A 24227-nucleotide genomic window follows, 5' to 3' on the forward strand; every position below is an offset into this window, starting at 1 on the left:
TGGTCAAAATATGAGGAGGCTGAGGGAGCTCTGGGGCTTGTGGTAGTGTCAAGAGAGATGGTCTCCCTGGAGAGAGGGAGCCCGTGCCTGTGCCCAGCAGGTAGCTGCCAGAGTTGGGAAGCAGCCGCAGCTGTCGGGATATGAACTCTGCTGCGTAGGCTTGCAGCACGGAGGAATTAGATTGCTGGGAACAGGAGTCATCTGCAGCCCCTGAGCCTGAAAACATCAGATGCTGGCTGCTGGCTTTTCATTTTATTTTAAGACCACTAGGCAGTTCTTCTTTGTATGTGGTATAAAACTCAAAAGAAGCTTTACAGTTTACTTAGCTGGTTATACCTTTTGTGTGCTACCAAATGAAACAATTGTCTGGACTGTGGTAAGTCCCATGCAGCATGTCATAAGCCAGGACACTCCAGATGCTGGTGGCACAGTACAACCTGGGCACAGGAATGTGCTGCATCCCCCGTCAGTGATGACCGTGTGCATGCCGGTGTGGGACCCTCTACTTGCTGAGCCCCTCGCAACCCCATGGGGCTCCTTGGGAGCTTCTATGGGCCATCAGCATCTCAGGGGCTGAGATTTTTGAGAGACTCACATTGCTTTGACTGTACTTGCACCCTGACCCTCATTTGTAATCAAATTCACATCAAACTGCATCATAAATGCAAGGCAGAGCAAGCAATGGAACCACTGGGGAAAACAAAAGGCACCTCAGCTGTGAGGCACGCTGGTGTCAGCTTGTGCTGGCAGGGAGTCTCATCATTACATAATGATGCACTTATCCAAACAGCGTCTTGGATTTTGGGAGACAGATGTGCCTTGCAGTTGCTAGTGGAAGTTAAACGTTAAATATGAAACCCATTCATTTTCTCTTAGTCATACTTTGGATTTAAGCAGATGTTTTCCTAATTTGTGGTTTTCAAATGTAGCATGCTGACAAGACATTTATCTTTGACTACAACTTCATCCATGCAGTTTGGCAAATTGGCCAATTATTAACAGTGAGGGTTGCGTGGCGGTTGATGCATATCTCCTGCTGCTTTGAAAGGCCTACATTGAAACTCAATACATTTTTACAATATAAATTAATTGAGCTTTGGACCACATCCCCATTATTTGGATGCTCTCTGCTCTCATTTCAGAGTGAACAGCCATTTGTAATGTGCTGAGTAGCTGTGCCCTCTGTGAGCAGAGGCTTCTGGTGGTAGAAAAAGTGATGACTAACATGCTTCTGGTAGGGGCACAAAAGTGGCTGTTGGTATCGAAATGCAGACAGCATGACATACATATGGTGTATATACATGTGGTCTAGGCTGACTCTGACACAGACAATGCAGAAGACATGTTGGAAGAGTGCAGGGGAGCCAGGAAGAGCAGGGTGGGTGCAGCTGCCCGGAACCTTGTGCTGCCCAATATTTTCCATTAAAACATTTTTCTTGTTTTCGACTTTGATAGACTTTACCCATTTTGATTTCTTTTGTCCTGGCTTGTGTTCACAGGGTTTGGTGGGACAGTGGGAGGAAGTGTTGGTGGTGGTGCTGTGAGATGTCCCAGAGGTGCTTTCCAAAGTCAGGAACTACTATATGCCTGAAAATATCATCTCTGTTTTCCCAGATCTGGAACTCTGGAGGCAATTTAGCCACCATTTATTCCTCCCATGTATGAGACTTGAAGAACACTCAATGCACTTCTAATTTCTAGAAAGTTTAAAGACCGTGATTTTTACCACCTAGTACTGCAGAAATTTTGCTTTACATTCTAACTGAACAGGGAAAACTCTTTAGGACCGTTTATTCATAGTTGCTTCAGCTTCTAGCAAATCACTTTTTCCCCTCCTATACGTTTGCACAACAGGGAAACTATATGCTTTGTTATAAAACAGACTGCCATGCGGAATCATTAAAGGGGAACTGTAAGGAACTAAAATAAATACATTGAGCATATTTCATCTTGCTTTATGCAGACAGATGTGCTAGGTGTGAAGTACCTGCTGGGGTGGCTTTACAGTCCCATTTGATGTCCTTTTGTTCATATCCCCTTACTCTGGGGGAAAAGGGAGTAATGGTAGCATCATGAAATCAGTCAGGAGTAGCGACATCTCAGTGGCGAGGCAGGGGGTTGTGTAAAATGCAGGAAAGAGAGAAAAAGCAGATTTGAGGCTTCTGTTGCTGCTGTTCCTGGTCTCCCTTACAGGTGTGAGTCCTAGGTGTGCACGAATGAGCTGAAGGCCTGATTCAGAGGAATGCAATGGGGATTTTAAATGGAGATCTTTGGCATAGTTGTCTCCCTGGTAGCCTTTTGATTGAAAGAGGGAATACAGCAGCAGATGTTGAAGGAAAGACAAAAGACTGTAGCTACGTTGTCAATTGCCATCTTAGATTCCCTGGGTTTAGATAAGTCTCCAGAAGCAACAATGTATCCCATGCCAGTCTCTAACAGGAGAAGAGTGCAGGTAGACTTCAGGCACAGTTGACTGATGCACATCTTTCCCCTCTGCAGTGCTGCCAAGCTCCTGGAGAAGAGTCCATTCTCCGTCAGCACCCCGAGCCCCCTGCTCCCCTCGCCAGCGAGCCTGCAGCTGGCACAGCTCCAGGCACAGCTCACACTCCACAGGCTGAAGTTGGCTCAGACCGCCGTCACCAACAACCCAGCTGCCGCCACCGTCCTCAACCAGGTGCTCTCCAAAGTGGCCATGTCCCAGCCACTCTTCAACCAGCTGAGGCACCCCACGGTGATGAACGCCCCACAGGGCCCTGCCGCGGGGCCGCCGCAGGGGCCTGGCATCACTGGCACCAGATTCCCCTCCGGCGGCATCGCCTTTCCTGCTCAGAGCCCGGCCTTAGCCGCACCGGGGGGCGGCCTGGGGCCTGTCCAGGCCCCGACCCCCAACAGCATCGTCATGAATCCCTTTGGAGGTGTCATGGCTCCGACCTCTGGCCAGCAACCCATGGTGGTGGGTCTCAACAAGGCAGGTGTCTCCACCTCCGCAGCTGCTGCAGGGGGCTTCTATGACTACAACAAGCAAAATGCCACCGCTGCCACCCCTCAGGTGTACGCTTCAGAGGGAGACCAGCCCAGCCAGCACGGCTTCCTCCCCAGCGGCGCCCACGCAGCCTCCTCAGCAGCGGGGCCACGCTATGAGGGTCACTTTGGAGCTCCCAGCCAGCTGCAGCATGAGGCGACTGTGGCGTTTCCCAAGGAGGCCTATGGAGCAGTGGCACAGCACGGGGCGGCACGGGCCTTCCCCGGCGACCCTCACACAGGCTCCCATCCGAAAGGAGATCCCAGCCCCGTCTTGCACGGCAGCAGTAAAAGCAACCAGTGGGAAAATATCCCTAATTTCCCCAGCCAAAACAAGCCTGACCTCGTGCCCGGCGACAGCCTGTGGCCGTCAGCAAGTCAGCAGCAGTATGAAATAAGAAACGAGCTCTACAACCCTGAGGAGCCAACACCTGACACAAAGTTCAGCGCGGCCGCCCCCCCTGCCTTCGGCCGCCTGAACCACAGCAAGCAGAGCTTCGGCAGCCCGCGCATGAGGCAGAAGGAGGAGCGGAGCGGCAGCGCGCCCGACCTGCCCGCCCGCTCCCTGCCGCCACACCAGCTGGGTGACCTCCACGGCGTGGCCCCCCTCCACTTCCCTCACGTCTGCACCCTGTGTGACAAGAAGATCTTTGATCTGAAGGTGAGTGGTTTTAAGGTGCTCCTGGGACACAGTTCAGACCCTTGAACGGGCTGCCTGGTGCTCTTGCCACCCCTTTGCTGCCAGCGTCTGTTGCCATGGAGGTGCCCTAAAAGAAGTGGAAACAAAAGGGTCATAGTTTTGCTTAGAGTGTTGTACATCTGTTTCATTGCAATTGATTAGGTTTCAAGATCTGGTTTTGTTCCGCTGTGAAAGATGGTGAGATTACAGCACTGGCGTGAGAAATGCAAGGTCTGGGCTGGACTCGCAGCTCATCTCATGGGCCCATAGGGAGGGGAGCAGGAGCTTGAAACCAATTCCCCATTCTCAAGCCAGTATTTTAACAGCAGCTTCATCTGCCTCTCCCTTTCTCTCTGCATTTCTGATCCCAAAGGCTTCCCCAAACAGCCTTGTGGAAGGAAGCAGCTTGCTTAAACAAAACAGTGCATTTTGATAAAGTTATTATAAAAAATCCTCTGTTGAGATCTTGTTCTCCTCATAGTATCTCAAAGGAAAATTTAGTACTCAGGGTCCCCAGCGACTTTGGCCTGGAAGCAAGAAACTGCTCTGCACGTGTGGTGCAGACCATACTCCCACTTCTCTGTTTGTACTGCCAAAGGAGCTCCAAATTCAATCTCACCCTTGAGAAGCAGCTTCCCAGTTGCGCAGAGAGCCTGCGTGCTAGGTCACATTATATAGGTCAGGTGGCCCTCTGAGCCCCACAGCCGTTCATGGGCTCTGACTGGGGTTGTTCTGGCTTTCTGGTGAGCCCTTTGAGTCCTCAAAACATTTTCCCTCACATTGCAGGACTGGCACCTAACCACAAAGGCACGTGTTTTGCACACTGATAGTGGGCTGACAGAAACTTTACAACAACACTTCTATAGGAAGGAAGATGGCCAGCAAATTAAGTAGTACCTGATACTTACACACCTCAGGGCTTTGGGACATTTGAACGTATTTGCTTCATCATGTTTCTCTCTCTGAGCAGCTACTTGCAAAAGAATTTGCTGTGTTTACTGCAGCTACAGGGCTGTTCTGAAGTAGGCCCCATCAAGGGCATGCTGGGCATTGATTTTTCTGTCATTAAACATTTTTAAATGACGGGGAAAGGTCATTGCAGTGAATTTTGGTTGATCTGTTTGTTGATGTTTAATACACTGCCTCATTTGCATCATGGCAGTATAAATAGCCAAGTGTACTTTAACAAATTTTGCTAATCTCTTGAAATGCTTAAGCACAGTCCTGACTGCCCTGTGTACCAAACACCTTCTTTATGGACATTGTGGGAGTTGAGGGTGCTCACTGCTTTTCAGGATGAGCTCTTCAGCTAGAATGAAGTAACTGAATGAATACAAATATACAGGATTTAAAAAGTAATATGGAGAAGCTCTCCTTTTGTAAAGTAACTGATAATTTAGCCTACAATCAGTAAATGCATTGGATGAAGGTGTGCTTAACTCCAACCTCACACAGTTTGATCCTCAGCATCTCAATATTGTTTTTACAATAAGGTAAACTGAATGGAGAAGCAATCTCTTGTAAATTTGTCTCAGGATTTTTGCTGTGCTCATCATCTCTTTGTTTCAACACAGGACTGGGATCAGCACATTAAGGGAAGTCTTCACATCCAAAAATGTATGGCTTTTTCAGATAAGTAAGTATTATTTTAGAGACACTCTTCCAATTGACTTTCTAACAGAGCATCCCTTACTTCAGTGGCTTTACACCAGGAATGTACTGTCTAATAATTGTAGTTTAGTATTTATGGCAAATAATGCATGCTTCTAAAGTTCTTTTCTTTGTTTTCCAGCACTGGTATCCGGTGTGTGTTAAGCTCAGCAGATGGAACATTGCATTTGTCACCAAACAATGCAGCAGTTTTCAATCCATCTAATATTGAAGGTGATTGGTTCTATGTGCAATAGTTAAAACCACTTTTTTTTTTTATTGAAAGGGAAGTGAGTCTCTGGGGAAAAGTGGATGTTTTAAATGAAATGTGATACGAGTTTCCAAGGAAAACTTTCGAGAGGCTCTGCATGGAAGGCTAAAAGCCAATATTGTGCCTTTCAAAGTATGAATTTATTTTCCTTTCCAAGAATGATTCCTTGTCACAGTACAACAAAACAGTGCATAAGCTGATGTAGAGACTATGAAATTAACTATTGTGCAAATGGGGCATTGCTTACTGAGTACACCAATGCAACTAATATGAGTTGAGATTTTCATGAAATGTGTGTAATCCATTATTTAGACTATCCACCAAATGTTGGCGCATCTTTTATTGCTACATCAGCAAGACCCTTTGGCCAGCCAGGTCCTACATTTTCGTCTCCTCCATCAGGGGTAAGTACCTAAGTAAACCGATCTGTGTATAAAGATTCTTGTAGAAGCCACTTACTGGCATTAAAACCCTGAAGGCTTCCTTTTAGACAATAATCTGAATATTCAGTCTGTTATTTGAATTTCTCTGCAACTCTTTTATGCTTTTGATTTTGGCCAAACCAGAACTTGATTGTAAAAGTTTTTTCCCAGTGCTAAACTTGTTTGCTTGTTAGTGAGATTTGGGGAGGAGGATAAATGTTTTTGTGTGTATCCAGTTGACTTTTTTCACCCATTTTCTGAGTCACTTTAACCCAGGAAGATAAGCTTTGGATTAGTTTTTACTTGCTCTGAGTACCAATCCCAACAAGCAGCCTTTGATCTCTCCAGTTATTTATTTGGAGCAGTTGCTCTCTGCCTCTGCTGAGGCCCTTATCCCAAGTAGCAATAGTTTCACTAACCATTACTGGCCTGGAAGTCCCAGATCAATTCATTACACTGGACTACATTTTTCTCTCGTTTATTTTAGTGTACTATTTATATCATCTGCTACCTGTGATAGCCTTTCAGCAAGCTTCCTTTGGTGTACAGCCTTCCATGGGTTTTTACCTAGTACAATAATAAAAATATCAGAAAAAAAGGGCAACGTTAAAAGTGGTTCTTACACTGACAAAGCAGAAAGGTTTTTAAAGGGGGAAAAAAAAAAGATAAAAAGACAAATAAAACCAAATTGTATACATAATGGAAATACAAAGTTGTTAGGGTTAAAATAAAGCTCAGCATATATCAGAAAGCTACAATTAAAGCTGGAGACATCAAGGACTCATGTTAGGGCGTTCATGGAATAGCAGCAGTAATCCAGGGGTTCAAGGTTTCATCTTGTTAGCTTTTCTGTGTATATAGTGATGTGGTCTCAGACATTCTGGAAAGCCAGACACTCTGGAAAGCCAGGCTGAGTTGTGTCCCTGTGCCACTCCAGTTGGCATCAGGCACTGCTTACAGAAACATCACCCGGATTGGTTTAATCTGACCGATTTTCTACTGTGTGGTTTTGCTGTGTGAGAGGTTATTTAAAGGGGCTTTAGCATCTGTCTGTCACAGACAGTGTATGTGCAGGGGAGCAAAGAGCAGAGCTGCTCATGACAGCTGCCTCCAAGGTCAGAGGTGGAGTAGCAGTGGGTGCAGAGTAATGTTCCTTTTCATCATGTCTGTCAACCTCACAACAAATGAAATTACTGCTAATACCAGTATCATTTCTCCTTAGAATCTGTCACTATTTATCATTTAAGCTGCCTGCAGAAGTCCTCCTTCTGAATGACCTGCAGCACTACGAGGGATAAACGAAAAGAATAACTTTGATTTTCCTGGCCACTGTAAATCCTCATTTTCTTCAGAGGCTCATCAAGCAGTCAGGGAGCTATATTAGAGGTGCTAAGATTGAGTTTGCCAGCTGTCATTCACTCCACAACCAAGATGGCTTATAATTTATTGCACCTTTGCACGGTAGTATTCACTTTCAGTTAAGCTGCTGCCATTTAACTGAGCAGTGGGAGATTATACTTGACCCTGCATGTAATCATAAACAAAGTGTTCAGATTTCTGGAAGAGCTTGCTCTGTGCTATCCATCTGCAAATAACTCTATCCCTCTTCAAAAGGCAAATACGATGCTACAAGTCTTCACTCAGGCACAGGGAGCCATCAGCACCGAGGAGATGGAACTGCCAGCTTCTCATTATCTTTGGAAAAGATTCATGCAAAGCTTAAGAAAGGGATAAAGAATTTGAAAAGCAAGAAACAAGAAAATTAAAACAACCTATAAAGACTGTATTAAAAAATAACTAAATTGGATTGTTGAAATAATATGCCAAACTGTATGAGATGCGTTTCACTGCTGTGCATCAAATTATTTTTAGGTGGTTGTCCAGTGACATTGGTAAATCCCTGTAGACATCAGTTACAAAAAAAGTTAGCTTAGAGTCTTATGAAAAATTACATTCAACATTTGACACATAACAGTTCCTCTAACTTCCTGACTGAATATGGAAGGTGTGTATTTCTTTTCCAACAGTGATTTACAGCTCTATTTAATGAATGGATCCAATTTAACTTTAATCAGCTGACAAGGTTATTGCTTGGTACAGCCTGTTCGCTTCTGGTAGGAGTATGTGACCACTTCTTAATCATGAATTACAGCAGATTTATGGCATAGCATTTTAATTTAAGCCATTGCCAGTTGTGGGGAGGTGGTAACGTCTCACGGTCATTTAATTTAATGTACTGCTGAGCGTGGTGTGTCCGGACGCAGGCTCTGGAGCCTATGTAGGGAACAGCCAGCTCTTTTTAGTCCAATAGACTCTTAACATACCACCTCAGAACAAATCTAACAAAAGAAACAGGAGGTGTCAGGTGACCTGGGGTGCTCCTAACACTGGCACTGCATTCTCTGTCAGAAAAATTTCCCTTCTCTGCTAGTTGTAGTTGTATTCTTCTGTTGTGCACTACAGGCTGCCCAGCCAGGTGCATACAGACCACTTCGTTTCCTATTCAGGTGCAGCTGAATTGCTTCATCTTTTTCAGGATCATGTCTTTGGTGGTTTTCTGCTAGAGAAAATATCTTCTGGATTTATGCAGTTTTGACTTGCCTTATGCACCTGGGGAGGCTCTTCAAGCTGCAAGATAAATAGAGACCATTGTATCATACAGGGTCTTGCTGCAGTAAAGATACACAAATGGTTAAGTGGTGAAGCCTGGAGGGAAGGCAATGGGATGAAGGTGTAAATAAGATAACATTAGCTCTGTAACTTGTGAACTTGCTGACAAGCCAAACATTTGTGATGGCTCTGGTGAACTTGATCCCACAAGATTACATGATTTGCATCTTCCCCGGAATGGCACAATTTTAAATGAAGGTAGAGTTACTTCTTCAGTAATCCTGACAGCAGAGGTCACAACAGGGAAGTAGTCTGGGAAGACATAATCCCATGTGAGCAACGTTTTACGTGTCGTTAGCTGGGGGAAATTATGTTCCCCTCTGAGTACACCCTGATGCCTCTTTGTATAAGGCACGTAGGGCCCGCTTTCCACGTCAGGGGGATGGGCAGCTCTTTGGGAACTGCCTCAGCACTCCAAAATAGACTTCCACCCTTGGGGAGCAATTACCTCAGCAGTGCCGTGTGCCCGTGCCAGCTCAGTCTGGGAGCTCTGCGTGTCTGGTGGTCACTATGCCCTCAGGGGAGAAGTCCCTCCTACTGTGTGTTCTTGCAATGAGAGGGGGAAATAGTAACTCCTTCAACCTGAAATACAAGTGTCTGTCCTCACAAATTAAGTGGAGTCACTTTTATTTTCATCCCAGTCTGTTTCACCAGGGCAGAAGGATTTTAATTCAGTCTCTGCTATCCCAAGCTCCTCTGTAGTTACCTAAACTGATGTCTAACATCATAAATTCAGCAGAGACTGCAGTGAGCATCTGTTTCAATTTCCATACACCACCAGCACCATATAAACAAGCATTTGTAGAATAGTTGAAAATACTGTACACATTACCTGCCAAGGGCCTTGTACTGAGCAATAGTGTATGGTGTCATCCTGTGTGGGGAAGGCACAGAGTCCCCACTGTGACCCACAAATGCAGACAGGCTGGAATGACTTGGCAGAGGAACCTTAGGGGTTGTGCTGATGTATCAGATGGGTGGTGGCCCTGCAGGGAGGTCCTCAGGAGGAGCTGAGACTCCCCCATGGCAGCAGCACCCTCTTCTCCAGACACTGAGGGGCTTCCAAGCTCTCGCTGATGCAAGGTACAGTGCAGTGGCCCGTGTCCGTGGCAGGGCAGCCTGCTGCTGTAACATGCCAGGGTGCTGAAGCTCTGGAGTCCATAATGTTTGAGATAGCAAGTTAGCTTTGGCCTCAATATCCTTAATCCTGTTAGCATGAGAGCATATCTTCTAGAAAACCTCTCTGGGCTCCATCCAGGGATGGAGACTCCATTGCAAGCTGCACTGCAGTTAAACATTTCCCTTCCCCCTTTGTATTTCGAAACCAGGATGTTAAAATACAGGGTTTTAAAGAAGAATCTTTGTCCTTAATGAGAGAGATGCAGAAATGAACTTTTTTTTTTTTTTTTTTCAGAAGTAAGGTCTTACCTAGTGGAGAGAATATATAAGATAAAAACATTAGTTTGAGTTGTTTTTCTTTTCCCCAGTTTCCCCAGAGGAAATCTACACTGGGTCGAGTTGTGCACATCTGCAACCTCCCGGAGGGAAGCTGCACAGAGAATGATGTTATCAACCTGGGCCTCCCCTTTGGGAAGGTCACCAACTACATCCTCATGAAATCCACTAACCAGGTACTGGGCATTTGGGATCACCACTGTTGACATCTGTTGGCATAAAGACAGAGTCTTTGGGGAAAATCTCTTTTTTTATATACTAGAAACTTAAATGTATGAAGCCTACTCTTAAAGTAACAAAAAATGCTTTTTGCAGAATGAGAGGATGGTGTGAACATGACCACTGCCTCATAGCTCTTGTCAATGAAGTGTTGTAAAATGTACTTTTAAAAATACCAATAATACTAATAACAACTTTAAAAACATTGCTAACTTGGCCACCTTCTCTCAGCCATTTGTTAAGGTTACTTTCAGGCTTCTCTTGTTCTGTTTGGGGAGTTTTTGTTGCTTTCTTACCCATACTCCCTGAGCTGGACTGGGCATTGAAGGATGACTTGGACTGCACTGTTTGCTGCACTGTTACAGCAGAGGGAGACCCAGCAGTGATGTCATTTCAGTCACAGGCTGATCAGAGGCTCCAGGCCGTGGCTGCACTGGATAATTCTGCACACACACACACTAAAGGAAGGCTCTGCCCTTGCAGAGGGCACTGACACCTCACACACTCCCTTTTAATCAGCACCAGGTTGTAGCTTAAGTCTACCATAAGTAGCTTAAGCTTACTAATGGTAGTCTGAGAAGGACAGAAAGTCTTCTCTTATATACTTACAGCAGACAGTACAGTTGGGTGTAGAGTCCACGCCAGTGGGCAGTGTTTGAGATTGGAATGTTTCAAAATGCACTCACTACCCAGCTGTGAATATATTCTTTGACTAGTTAAACTGCAGTCACATTAAGTGCATTTATTGTGTGAATAGAAGTGTCTGTTAATACAGTTCAGGTTTTTTAACTTCTTTTTTTGCATTTGTTGTGGCTGCTTATGCTCTGATTATATGCTCTTGCAATTCTACAAGACACAGATGACAATCTTGGGAGCAGTGCATGCTGCAGCATTGCAGTTCTGCATCCTGTCAGCAGCTGACCATGGTGTAGAAGCACCAGTGAGGAAGTGAGGGAAAGCTGTTGTTTTCATATATTGAGAAATACTGGATTCCAGTCATTTTGGTTTTGACTAAACTAGCTCCTGAAGTTATTAGCTTTCAGAGCCATGTTAATAACATTATTTGCTGTGAAGAGGAGGCTGAGCAATGGACTGAGTGTTACGATTTCAGTTCCAGGGCTGGGAAGCTACCCAGTTCTGTACTGTCAAGCCATTTTGCATGAGAAGAACACAAACAAATATTATTGTGCTCTCTTTTCTCTCTTATACCGTGTGTTTTCAATTGTGTAGTAGATTTTAAAGCTTTCCCCATTTGTGCTAGGCCTTTCTGGAAATGGCTTACAGTGAAGCGGCACAAGCCATGGTGCAGTACTACAAAGAAAAACCTGCCATGATAAATGATGACAAGTTACTTATCAGGATGTCTAAAAGATACAAGGAATTGCAGCTGAAGGTAAGAGAGTTATTTCTGAGTTTCTATGGCACATCCTGGAGAACATATCTAAAAATCTTTGCTGTTTACTGATTTCTGATTAGTACTTTAATATTATGGAAGTTAAATTAAGAAAGATAAATTAGTGAATGTGTGTTGAGCTGCTTGTTTCATGTTCTAAATTGTAACTCTTGGAAGAGATCACTTTTTCTCCAGTTCTCTAATACCATTATTTCAAAAATCCATTCTGAGCTGCCTTCTGAGTGGGCTCCCCACACCTGACAAAGGTGTAAAACACAGCCATGTGTAGGATACAACACATAAGCAAAAATAAGATGGTCCTGTCCTTTCAGTCAGGAATAAACCTGGAGCAATGCTTTTCTGTACTTGCATGCCTGAGCCATAGTACAATCTCTGTACCAAGCAACGATGCCAGTCATACTGATTTATTTCTCTTTCTCGTGGATGACCTAAATTAAAAAGCAAGATTTAAAGCAATTATTTTTTAATTAGCATCTGAACAGAGCAATAGTCTCGTGCTGTCTGTAAAGGGTGTGGTAGTTCTCGTGTGGACACCTGAGTGCTATCCAAAAATCAACCCTCTTGTGAGCATATTTATGGAAGTTGGTGTACTGCCATGTGTAAGAGAGGCCTTCTTTTTTCATGAAGACTTGAAATGTAACTGTCAATGCAGAGCTGAAAAGCTTCATATTGTGTTATCTTACACAGCATAAAGTTATAAAATCACTCTATAATGTTCCAAGTTAAGAGGTTAAGAGGCATTTTATGAACCTTGAGGACTCAATTGGTTTAGTTTGATCTTTGGAAAACTCCTTTTCCCTCCTGCATGTGTATAATAGTTTAAGGAGACTTAAAGGGAGTTGCCAGAAGTTTGTAAACCAGAGTAGTCTTTTCTATGGTGAGGGGTTCAGATGTAAGGTGGTGGACACTGTGCATCTTAATATAGAGACAGAACAGGAATTACCCTGGAGAGTGTGGTAGTTTGCCTGGATTTCAGGAAGATTTTCAGCCTTTCCAATGGCAGTTTTGCAGGTCATGGGACTATTTTTCTCTACACAAGCAAAAGCCCTTTTTTGTTAAAAACAAACCAAAGTGCAATGTGGAAGGGGAAATAGGCATGAGCTACTTAACCACTGCAAACTGCTCTGAGTTCCTGCATGATCATGTTGCTTGACTCTACATACTGCGTTTCACAAATTGTGTGCACTCCAGCCTGGAGTAGTGCATCTTTTATAAATGATTTTGAATCTGAAGTATTCAACACTTCCAATATGCATCTTTCTTGCACTTAACTTTTCTGAAGCTCTAAATATAGTATTTTAGAGCTAAACTCTTGAGATGAAGAGAAGGTAAATCATTCCTAGAGGGCCAGAGATAGTCTGCTATACATATTTAACTCAGATATTAGAAAAATTATCTGGTTTATTTCTTCTTGCATCTCATTCCTAGAAAATACTGTGTAGGAAGTTTGTAACAGGGAAGGACTAGCTAGTTTTCACAGCCTATCACAGCAGCCAAGTGTGAGGAGGCAGTGCTACAACGTAATGGAGCAAAGTTTCCATTTATATCATTTTACTGCTTTGATCATGTTATTGAGACAGCAGCTGCAGAAAAGACTGTTACTACAACACTGAAACCAAGTATTGCTCAGGAGTAGGATAATTGAATGATGCATGGATGCTCTTGCTTGAAGGACAAGCCATCTGTACTATCTGGGAAAATAGCATAGCGTGCTAAACGGTGTCTTTGTCTTATTTAGAAACCAGGTAAGAATGTGGCTGCTATCATCCAGGACATCCACTCACAGAGGGAGAGGGACCTGCTGCGTGAAGTGGACAGGTAAAGTTTCTCCACAGTTTGAAATTAGGACCTGGATAAGTCTCTAAACTTGTAGGCAGAAAAAGCATTACCCGTGTGCTTTCCTCTCCTAGCTCATTTGCTTTCTTATTTTGGATTTCATTCCTAATCGCTGTAAAAATACAAGCGAGTACAATAGTAGATACAGGGCCTGTATCAGGAGATCAGATTCAAACTGTGCATGTTGTGAAGATAAATGAACTCTTTCCTACTGATGATGATGGCTCAGAAAATACACCTGTCCTGTGAAGAACACATAAATTAAGCTGTTCCCCTGTCTTCCCCTTTGAGTGAAAAGTGTAAAGGCTGGGAGTGCTGCAAGACCTTGAGGGAAGGAGCTGCTTCACGTTACAGTGTGTTTGGGTGTATTTCCAATCTGCCTGCCTTCTGGACCTTCCAGCAAAATAGGAGAGGAATCATATTCCTAAACATCTCTTTTAGACAGGTGACCTTTGTCATTTTTGTCTCAGAGATGCCCTAGGTGAGTGAGTATTAAGAGTACACACCTTAGTGTCACTGTAAAGGCATTATTAACATATTATAAGCTTTTCATGCTAAACTCCAGCGAGAGGCTTCTAAGAATGAATTAATATGTTCTTGACAGATCTGTGGGGATTTAGTTTGGCTCTGTGGATATGACACTGCCTTTTCTCCTGTGCACTGTGTTTGCAGCTGTGCAGCTCCTGTCTGTGGAAGGCCTGGGCTCCTGGGTTCACAGACACCAGGGCAGTCCCCCTGTGTTTCCAGCATCCAAGAACTTGGTGGACCACAGTGGGTCAGCCAGTTACAGCTGCCTTTTCCCTCTGCAGCAGGTATGGCACAGAGAGGCCCCGCTCTCGCAGCCCCATAAGCCGCTCCCTGTCGCCCCGATCCCACACTCCCAGCTTCACGTCCTGCAGTTCACCCCACAGCCCCATGGGGACCGGCAGGACCGACTGGGGAAATGGGAGAGAGTCATGGGATCAGTCCCCGTATTTGCGACGGGAAGAGGAAAGAGACAGCAGAGAATGGCGAGAGAACGGGGATGAGAAGAGGGACAGGACTGACATGTGGGTACACGAGAGGAAACATTATTCCCGGCAGCTGGACAAGTTTGATTTGGATGAACGGATTGAAGGAGGCAGAGGGCACAGAGAAAAATATTTAAGGAGTGGTTCTCCTGGCACCCTTCACCCTTTATCTGGCTACAAGAGCAGGGAAGATGACTATTACCGAAAAACCTCTAAATCAAAATCTGACAAGTTTCAGAGGCAGCTGCATGATTTACCTGGGAGATCAAAGAGAAAAGAGGAGGCAAAGTTAAGAGAACGAAGGCATTCTTACAGTGAGGACACTGCCAGGGAGGAGGTGGCTGAGCAGAAGCACAGCAAAGCATCTGAGGGCTCCAGGCAAAAACCAAGTGACAAGAATAAGGTGAAGAAAGCAGAAAAAGACCAAGAAGAAGATGCTGCTGCTGGAGGCAACGATATGAAGGAAACCAAACCTCCTGAGAACGAGGTAAATAGAGATCTCAAACTGTATGTTAAGAAGGAGGTAAATGCTGAAGTAAAAGATTTACAAGGGGTAATGGGATGAAGCTGGAACATAAAAAGTTCCACTTAAATATAAGAAAAAACTATTTCAGTGTGAGGGTGATGGAGTCCTGGCACAGGCTGCCCAGAGGGGTTGTGGAGTCTCCTTCCTTGGAGGTCTTCAAGAGCCACCTGGACATGTTTCTATGAGACCTGATCTAGGTGAACCTGCTTCTGCGGGGCGGGTGGACTAGATGATCTCTAAAGGTCCCTTCCAACCCCTACCGTTCTATGATGCTATGTTTTAGATGACTTGTTGGCGTGGTGTGGGTGACATGCAATGCTTTTCCATCATAAAATTGGGGAATGTAGTTCTAGAAGAGGACAATCTGCTGTTTGCATGCAGGTTGTATGCACAGAGGCAACTGACCTGCTGCTCTCTCTTCTAAGTCTGTGCAGAATACCCCATAGCTGCTGTCTCTGCATCCATCACCTTCTCCCACCACCTGTGATGTGGATTGAGTTTGCTTCTACAGGGGGCTTTGACTAGATGATCTTTAAAGGTCCCTTCCAACCCCTACCATTCTAAGATTCTATGATTATCTGGGAATTCATTAGTATTTTACAGGGATGCACAGTCTTTGCAGGACAGCATAGGGAACTGGATGTTACACTGCTAAAATGGGGAGGGAACTTTTAATGAGGAACATTTTTCTTTTTTGTCAACTCAGCTGAGCAATTGGTTTCTATTAATCATCTGTCCCTACCTTCAGCTGTGGCAGGGATAATTCACACCACTCCCTTCAGTGTGCTGGCAGGAATCTCTTCCCATGGTAGAACCTCTGAGTCACCTGACCTGTAAAATTAAGGGATATCTGGAGGAGTACTCCCAGTTGGTAAAGTGGCAGCATTTGTGGGTTTGATTCTCCTCTAGGAAAAAGTGGAAAGGAAGCAGATCAAGATGCTTCATTCTCAGTCCAATACAACCCATGCTCACATCCCCACCCTCAGGACTCCTGTTCCTGGCTCCTGGCCACCCTGCCTCCCCCAGTGACACAAAGCCACTGCCCGCCCCTGGGGATGCTGGCACCAGAGCCTGCAGAGCTGCTTTGCTGACCAGGAGCCATTTCCAGCTTGTGACTTTGTGCTGCCAGAGCCATCTTCAGTTGTTTTAAGTTGACCTTGAGTTTGAACCCCTCATGTGGGGGCAAGGTTGGTGGAAATCTCTAGATCTCGTAGCTCAGCTGATTTTTGTAACAAGCAGCAGCACTACCTCATGCTATAGCTATGTGTGTCTGTACCACCTTTTGTCATCTTCTCCTTTGGCTGTCATTTCACTGTGATGGATGGTTCCTTGGGAGGAGGAGATGTCAGAAGGAAACATCAGACAGCATCCTAAATCACTCCTGTGTGTTTTTCAAGTTATTTCAAAGGAGCTTTGTTGAAGGCATAGCTCTCCAGGGACTCCTGCTAATAATTTATTTGAAATGGAAGAAATATGTTTGAATGGCTTGAAGTCATGCTTTGACTTAGTCCCTCTTTTTGCCAAGTGCCAAGTAGTACTGTGTGGTTTTGTTCTTCCAAGGTATGAACTGTGTAACCAGCTGCATTCTTAACTGATCCTACATCAATAAACAAAACAGTTGAGGTCTTTTGTAGAGTTTTAACACTGCTGCTCTCCTTACCATGGTCTGAGCCAACATAACAGATGTGGATAGAGAACAGAGGAGTGGAGGCTGGAAATTTGAACAAATTGGCATTTTCCCCCACCTGTCTTCTAACCAATTCTGTGACATAAATCGCATCTCTCTAATTTTGTTTAAATGTCATTTTCTTGATTCTTATTTGTGCAACTTTGCTAATGGAATCCAATTCTTGGGTCCTTTCCCACAGGCTAGTTGACTTGCATAAACTTTAGAAATAAAGAATGTGACCTTGTGAGTGACTTTGCTTCCCCAAACCCAGAATAGAAACACACTACTGCGCCACTGTGTGTTGCTATATGTGTGTATGTTGTATTTATTTTAGCTTGGAAAAGAGGAGCAAGTTCCAGAGAAGAGCTCACCTTCAGCTAATAAACAAGGAAAAGAATCTGGGGAGATTCTGGAAAATACAAGAAAAGAAAAGGTTGGTGACACATTGTTGGTGCAGTTTTCACGACAAAATGAGTGAAAAAAACCAGGTTTGGTTGCACATTCTGAAATACGAAACAACTGAAATACCAAACTCACATGGAAAGACTTATAAAGGGGTTATAGAAGGGGGTTCTATAAATTAACTTGCCTTATCTTGACCTCTACTTTAAGGGGTAACTTCTTGAAGTCTCCAGAACACTTTTTTCAGTTGCTCTTTGCCCATGTGCATTGCCTCACACTCACAGCCCTTGGCACTGGTGACTGTGAGTAACGTATGCCCACATCATCTGTGTGGCTTTGTGAAGCGTGCCCAAAAATAGGAGATGCAGGCAGATGGTGGAGAAGGGAGGGACTAAAGATGAAAACTTTTCAGAACATTGGCCTTGGATTACAGAGAGTTGTCTTTCTGGTTGTTTCTGGTTTTAATTAAATGATGTCTTTAGAGCAGCCCTACTGCAGCATCGCAGTTGGGGACAGCAATGTCCTTGGAATTCCTCCAGCTTCATATCTGTAGGGTCATGGGTTGATAGACAGATATGGAAGCTACTGGTATCTGTTGCTGTAGAAAACCGATCTCCTGGCAAGAACAGTGTCAACTCCCAGAGTTTTCATGCTGTTTTAGGGTTCTCAGAGGGGAAGTGTAGGAATGGCCAAACTGAAGGAGAATACAGATTATTAATAGATTATGTGCACATGATGAGTCTGGGAGTTGAAACCTAAGATGCAAGTGAGTCTTAAAAGTAACATATACCTTAAAATTCAATTACTTCTGAGGTCCAATACCAGTGTCTGAGTCCTTTAAGTTTGTAACTGCGTGTATGATGTATTTCAGATGATATACCAAGGGGTATAACTGTAAAACTAATTTTTCTTAAGGTCTAAGGCAGTCTTCTCCAGCACAATCCTGGCAGAGGGCTCTTGCTGGTGCAAGGAAATGACTGCAGAAGTTAGCCACATTTTCTCAGTCACTTTAGGAATTTAAAGGACCTAGTCCAGCAAAGTGAAAGCCACAGTGGCTAGGCTGAGGTTCAGTATATTCTCATTGTGTTGCCTATTTCTCGATGCCTTGGAATGGGGGTAGAGGAAAGGGAGAGGTTCCTTTCTGAGTTACAGAATCTCCACAAAGTGAAGTTTGTGTGGTAGTTAAAAAGAGCTTACTTGTCCTTGTACCTAAGATTTAAAATCACAACATCAAGGCATATTGTTCTTTAAAACTAAAATGCAAGAGGGGTTTAGGCATGACCAGATCAAAGTTCTTCCTGGTTACTGATGTTCAAAGCTCACTGTTTAACAGCAATGGTCTATAATCACTGATCTCTCAAACATTTTATATCTTTGTGACAGGACCGAGACTGGGAGAGTGGAAGCGAGATAGAAGGTGAGACCTGGTATCCTGCTAACATGGAAGAATTAGTGACAGTAGATGAAGTGGGGGAAGATGATTTAATTATGGAGCCCGATATAACTGAGCTTGAAGAAATAGTACCAGTTGATCAAAAAAACAAAACTGCTTCAGAAATGTGTCCCTGTATGTCAACTGTGTTAGAACTCAAAAATGATCACAGTGACTTAACCAGGAGTGGAGACAAATTTGCCCATAAAGCTTTAGAAACAAACTTCAGATCAGGAAAGGACATTGTAGCTTCTAGTGGCTGTCAGGATGAAGAGGAGGATGATGATAACGATGATGCTGTAACTGAAGCATCAAGCCTAAATCTGGACCCTGAGCAGAAGCCAGAGGAATTGCAAGAAGACCAGTCTGCGAAGGAGTCTGATCCCCAGCAGAAGGAAGGAAAAATTGATAAGTGCTCTGACACTCGTTTAAAGCCTGAAGATCATCATATACCTTCTGTTCATCTGAAAGAAGAGACTCTCCAGCTCCCTGATACATTTATAGATGATTACAAACAGATGGGATCACAAGGAACTGAGAGCAGAGAAGTTATGGAAATGCTTGTTAAAAACGCTGGAGAAGAAACAAGACACGGAAGCCAAGACTGTCCAGAGGCCAAGGGTAACTACTGTTTTTTTTTCTTTTCAGCCCACAGAGAGCCTTGCATGTTTTCTCTGACAGTAGACTGAAATTTATTGCTAACGAGAGTAAATGTTGCTAATAGTATCAAGACTTGTCCTTGGAGCAGCTCAGTAAAAGAACCTCAGTGCCTCTCGCCAAGCTAAACCATTAGAGGCTCTTAGCTGAACAGTGTAAAGGAAATATGATAAGCAGCTTGCAAGCTTTCTGAAAGGCATAAGCTGCTATAATTGTCATGTCAAGGTTCACATGAGTTTAGCTGAACTCTTTCAGTGCTCTGCTAAATTTATTTTGAATTGTCAATGAAATGAGTGACAGTCTCTGAAGGTCAACAGAAAAGTATCTGTAATGTCTGGCTGGCTCCTGGACAAGGTGGGTATTCTTACACACTGTACTGAGGGGTTAGTAACAGGGAAATCACCCCTAGATTGTTACTTCTCAGTCTCTCTTCAAGCAAATCTGTGCCTTTTGTCAGGACTTGCCTTATCATCTCTCATAATCTACTGCATGCTGCCTTTAATATGGTTGATGGGATGTACTGTGAGATAATACCAATAAATGTAATCATAGCTGCCTGTTCATATTTTAGCTGTCAGAAAAAAAAAAGATCTTGAGTGTCTGCAAGTGAGTTCACTTCCTCCTCACATTTTCAAATGAAACTTGAGCAAATGGTCTGTGTATAATGAGGGGAAGTGGAAAACCACATAGACCGTGTAGGCCAGGAATGCTCAGTGTCCATGTGATAGAGAAGGGTTTATGGACAGAAGTTGTTGGAAGATTTTTGAGGTACAATTTTTCAACCAGAAAATGATGAAACATTTAATGTGAATGTCAGATTTTGAACTGACTTCTTCCTTCAGAGCAGATTTGAAGCCTGCTTAGTTTTCAATACCTACATGTTTGTCCTGAAGACAACACCTGGCCAGGCTTTGCATATTTGGAGATAACACTGCCATGCAGACTCCCTGGGGCTGGGGATGGCGAGGTTGGCTCCCCTGGGCTGCCCTCTTCACAGGGAGCCTACTGACGTAAGACTTGGGGTATCCCAAGAGTGTAGTTCCTTCAGTGTTTTCAGTATGTCAGCTTCCAGCTTGCCAGCAGGGAGCCTGGAAGCTCCAGGGGAGCTTGTGCTTCCCAGGTTTCTGCCATAGCCTTGGTATCTGGGCCCTGCAGTGCAAGGCTCAGCAAGATACAGCTGCCAGCTCAGAAGCCTAGAAAACAACTCAAGTGGGACTGGAGTTGCCACAAAGGCCCTGGATGCCATAAGAACAGCTAGCTGGAGCTTCTGGGTTTTCTAGGATCTCTGCTGCAGATTTGGAAGTGTAGGATGGGCTTAAAGTTAACTTGAAAGCCAACCAGTCTAGATTTTATATTATTTTCTTTTATATCATCTGATAGATGTATTTAAAACAATGAAGAAAAATTCATTCTCACAGCCAGAAATTGCAGATCTTTGAACTACAGACTTGAAAGGCAGGAAGGGTTTGGTTTGGGCAAAAATATATTTGTTTTATAAGAAAATAAGTCCCTTATCTAGGTGAAATTTGCAATGCAATAGAAATTTTGTCAGGGTAAGGAAACTAGTTCTTTTGATGTAACAACTGAAGAATAGGAATCAGACCAGTTAATCTGTAATTCTGGTCCCCTGTGATAACAAATTTCTCATTTTCTAAATAAAACCAATTCACATGTTGGGAAATTAGAGCATCTGTTCTTTTGACTGGCTTTATCTGCCTCAGCAAATCAATCCACTGGTGTCCACACCTTGAATCTCCTGCCTGTGTCTATTAATGTCAGGCAGCAGGGACCAACCATCCCAATCCCACTGGCTGGGAACCAAAGTCTTCAAATGGCAAAGATCCTTAAAGCAGAAACTGTCCCTTGGAGAGATGAGGATGGGACATGACAAGGGTGCTGCAGAGGTCCTATCAGAGCAAGATTTGCTCTGCTCATACATCTCCTTAGGCAGCTTGGGGATTTGCTCTTAGCCGGTCCTGCTCGCCTCCTCTTTCTCAGCAACCCCAGTGTCAACCCAGCTCCATCACTGCTTGTGCTAGTACCACACATGGTTCCCAAGCACATATAATGTTAAAGATCTATTTAAAGATTAAAATATGAAAAGCAAAACTGTAAAGAAGATGAAATTAGAGGCAGAAAAATGGCCTACTGGGAGAGATAGAAGTGACTGCACAATGTAGTACAGGTGTTGGAGTTGCATTGAGTAGGACTCTGATTTGAATGGAGAAACCATTTTTTTTTCCAGCTATGACTTCATTTATGAATCCACCCAGAAAGCATTCCCAAGAAGTTTGCAAACATCTCTTTAATAAACTGTTTTCATTCAATACATTTATTCATTTGTTAAGCAAATTCTAGGTACCTGGAAATTAGATCTCTGGAATACCCGGAGGTAGAGTCTAAAAGGAGGCACTCTCCACCAGGCTGGGAGCAAGAGGATGTCTTCACCGAGCTCAGCATTCCCCTGGGTATGTTCCCGATGCTGCCCACTGCAATACCTAGAGCTTACAACAAGATGTCACTTTAAGGCTACTTGCTATATTTGTTTTTCAGAACAGATGTGAGAAGAGTGAAGGAACAGGGTACATGACAGAGAGCTGGTTGTTGAAAGAAATGGGCTTCTGAGTATAGATCATTGCTGTTTCATTTCAGATGAATGGCAAAAGATAGCTGCTAATGTTGCTGATGAGATCAAATAACTTCCCTGGGACTATATATGAAATGTACTTACTAGTTCAAAAGACTTTGTCATAAAGGTAGTGATTATACTTTCAGTATAAGCAAAAGTATTGGCTTCACTGTGTCAACACTGATGGTGAGTAAAACACATGAAAGAAGTGCCTCCTAAAGAGCAATGTGTGTACCTTCAGCGAGAATTTACTGCTCAGAAGTACTGCTGCTGTTTTAGCCCCTGAGGTTCACAGGGAAGTTTCCAGTCAACATTACACATGAGAAGGTACATTTTAAAATACGTATCACGTCTAAGGGAGAAGTAGAAGCTGTATTTACAATGCACAGGCTTTGAAAATGCAGCTCAGTATTGCAGAATTAGGGAAATCAGAGACATTAATCTGGGATTCAGTCTTAATATTTCTGGCATTTAACTAAACAGCAACATTTTTCTTTGAAATTAAGTTGATTGTGGAGGGGAAGGGTTTCAACTGACATACTAACATCATTCAGAATTTCTCAATAGGTGTGGAATTTGTGGTGCCTCGAACTGGGTTTTACTGCAAGCTCTGTGGACTTTTCTACACAAACGAAGAGACAGCAAAGACAAGTCACTGCAGAAGTACTGTTCACTACAAAAATCTTCAGGTAAAAATGTTCTTGAAGCTAGCTAACAACCAGCTCACGGGTTGGATTGTGCATAGGATAGGTGATGCTACAAAAAATAGGTTGATTCTGTGGATAGTATTCAGATGAAGTGATAAGCAAAACTTTTCAGTGGTTCCAAATTGTTAGCACACTCATTTCTCACTCCCAGAACCTTGAAATCAAGTTCCGTTTCACAAATAACATGAGGCTGGGTGATCATTTGATCTTCTCATCTTTGTTTGTTCCTTGCACAGCGTGCAACACATCTTTAGTTCTCTGTTCTTGAGAGTCCCAGACATTTCTCTCACTGGGATTGAGCCCAGCAACAGCCTTCCTTATTTCTTAGTTTCAGGGGCATTAAGGATGCCACTTGTTTAACACTGTTGCCAGAGTTACTTTTGCATTGGTGTGAATTTCTGCAGCATGTTGCAGCACGCGGCACTTCGTGACACACAGGCTGTGTGAGGCGTTCCCTGTGACCTGCTGGAGTCACTTCCCTGTGCTGCAGAGCTGCACAGCAGCTCAGTCACACAGAGACACCACTCTTGAATAATTTCTATAAGGATATGCAGGAGCATGTCATTACTTGTGTGGTTTCCATAAGAACACACCACGGGCACATCAGCACTTAATGGTAGCACACAGAGACCACGTGTGCTTGCAATTCGATCAAAAGACCTTACTTTATCACTTTTCAGATGCATAGTTGTGGTGTCAGCAATGACAGTATGAGACACAACTGCCCTGTGCTGAGGATTCCACAGAGGAGGTAGCCTTGCCTCTAGTCTGCTCTGCTTGTGTGCAGGGTGTGTACACTGCAGGAAGCACTTCTGTTGGTATTTGCATACTCCTAGCAAAAGTCATGAAAAAGCAAAGCAAAGCTGCTCCTTCTTTCTCTATTCCTTCCCTCTGCCCATAGAAAATGCTAGAGCTCTGCTTCTCTTCAATAGCTATCTTCCCCTCTCTGGCTACTAGGCATTGGCTTTTCTAGTGACACTCAAAGTCAAGTAATTTCTCTGGGAGAATTTTCTACTTGACTTTCCCGAAGTTACATAGCTATAACCATATGAAGGCCTCTGGCTTTCAAAGACTGTGCCTGCAGAGCACTCGGATCCTCCAAGTGTAAGCTTGAAAAACAGGTGCCAAATTTGCATGCCTTTTGTGCTTTGTATCAAAAAATCCAGAGGGATTCACCAGAGATGGCACTACTCAGTGCAGGCTGAGTATCCCATGCGAGTCTGTACCAAAGCAAGTCGTGCTAAAGCAAAGATTGCAACTCCAGCCCTTGCCCCTGGCAGCTGATCCCATGAGAAAGAAGAGGAGGTTTTTTTTATTATGTTTTCTAAGTTATTTTGTCAAAGTCTTAAAAAAAATAATGTTCATCTAAACCAGTCAGTTTAAAATAAACCAACTCATCTTCTCTCTGGTAAGACAATTTCCATGAGCACTGTCTTAGATGCCTAACACTGACTTGAGATAAAAGAACAAAGACCACAAAAGCTGTTAAAATGAAATCTGTCAGATATGGTAATGAACACAGACTGTTCTGTACCTCTTATCTTACTAAATGGAGGAA

General features: G+C 43.8%; 1 protein-coding gene across 5 annotated transcripts in view; it reads left to right on the plus strand.

Moving 5' to 3' along the window:
• Window positions 1-24227, plus strand: part of RBM20 (RNA binding motif protein 20) — a 104857-nt gene that overhangs the window by 74630 nt on the left and 6000 nt on the right. For 2 of the 5 annotated variants that reach the window (XM_062001768.1, XM_062001769.1), the window contains exons 2-13: window positions 2500-3682; window positions 5275-5336; window positions 5493-5584; window positions 5934-6025; window positions 10201-10344; window positions 11649-11780; window positions 13540-13619; window positions 14447-15134; window positions 17177-17275; window positions 18628-19297; window positions 21682-21801; window positions 22517-22651. In XM_062001768.1, the coding sequence (XP_061857752.1) occupies window positions 2500-3682; window positions 5275-5336; window positions 5493-5584; window positions 5934-6025; window positions 10201-10344; window positions 11649-11780; window positions 13540-13619; window positions 14447-15134; window positions 17177-17275; window positions 18628-19297; window positions 21682-21801; window positions 22517-22651 (3497 nt within the window). The remainder of the gene's footprint in view (window positions 1-2499; window positions 3683-5274; window positions 5337-5492; window positions 5585-5933; window positions 6026-10200; window positions 10345-11648; window positions 11781-13539; window positions 13620-14446; window positions 15135-17176; window positions 17276-18627; window positions 19298-21681; window positions 21802-22516; window positions 22652-24227) is intronic. The other 3 variants (XM_062001764.1, XM_062001767.1, XM_062001766.1) reach the window with 2 other exon arrangements.

The sequence above is a fragment of the Colius striatus genome, chromosome 8, assembly GCF_028858725.1.
Source record: "Colius striatus isolate bColStr4 chromosome 8, bColStr4.1.hap1, whole genome shotgun sequence".
Lineage (NCBI taxonomy): Eukaryota > Metazoa > Chordata > Aves > Coliiformes > Coliidae > Colius > Colius striatus.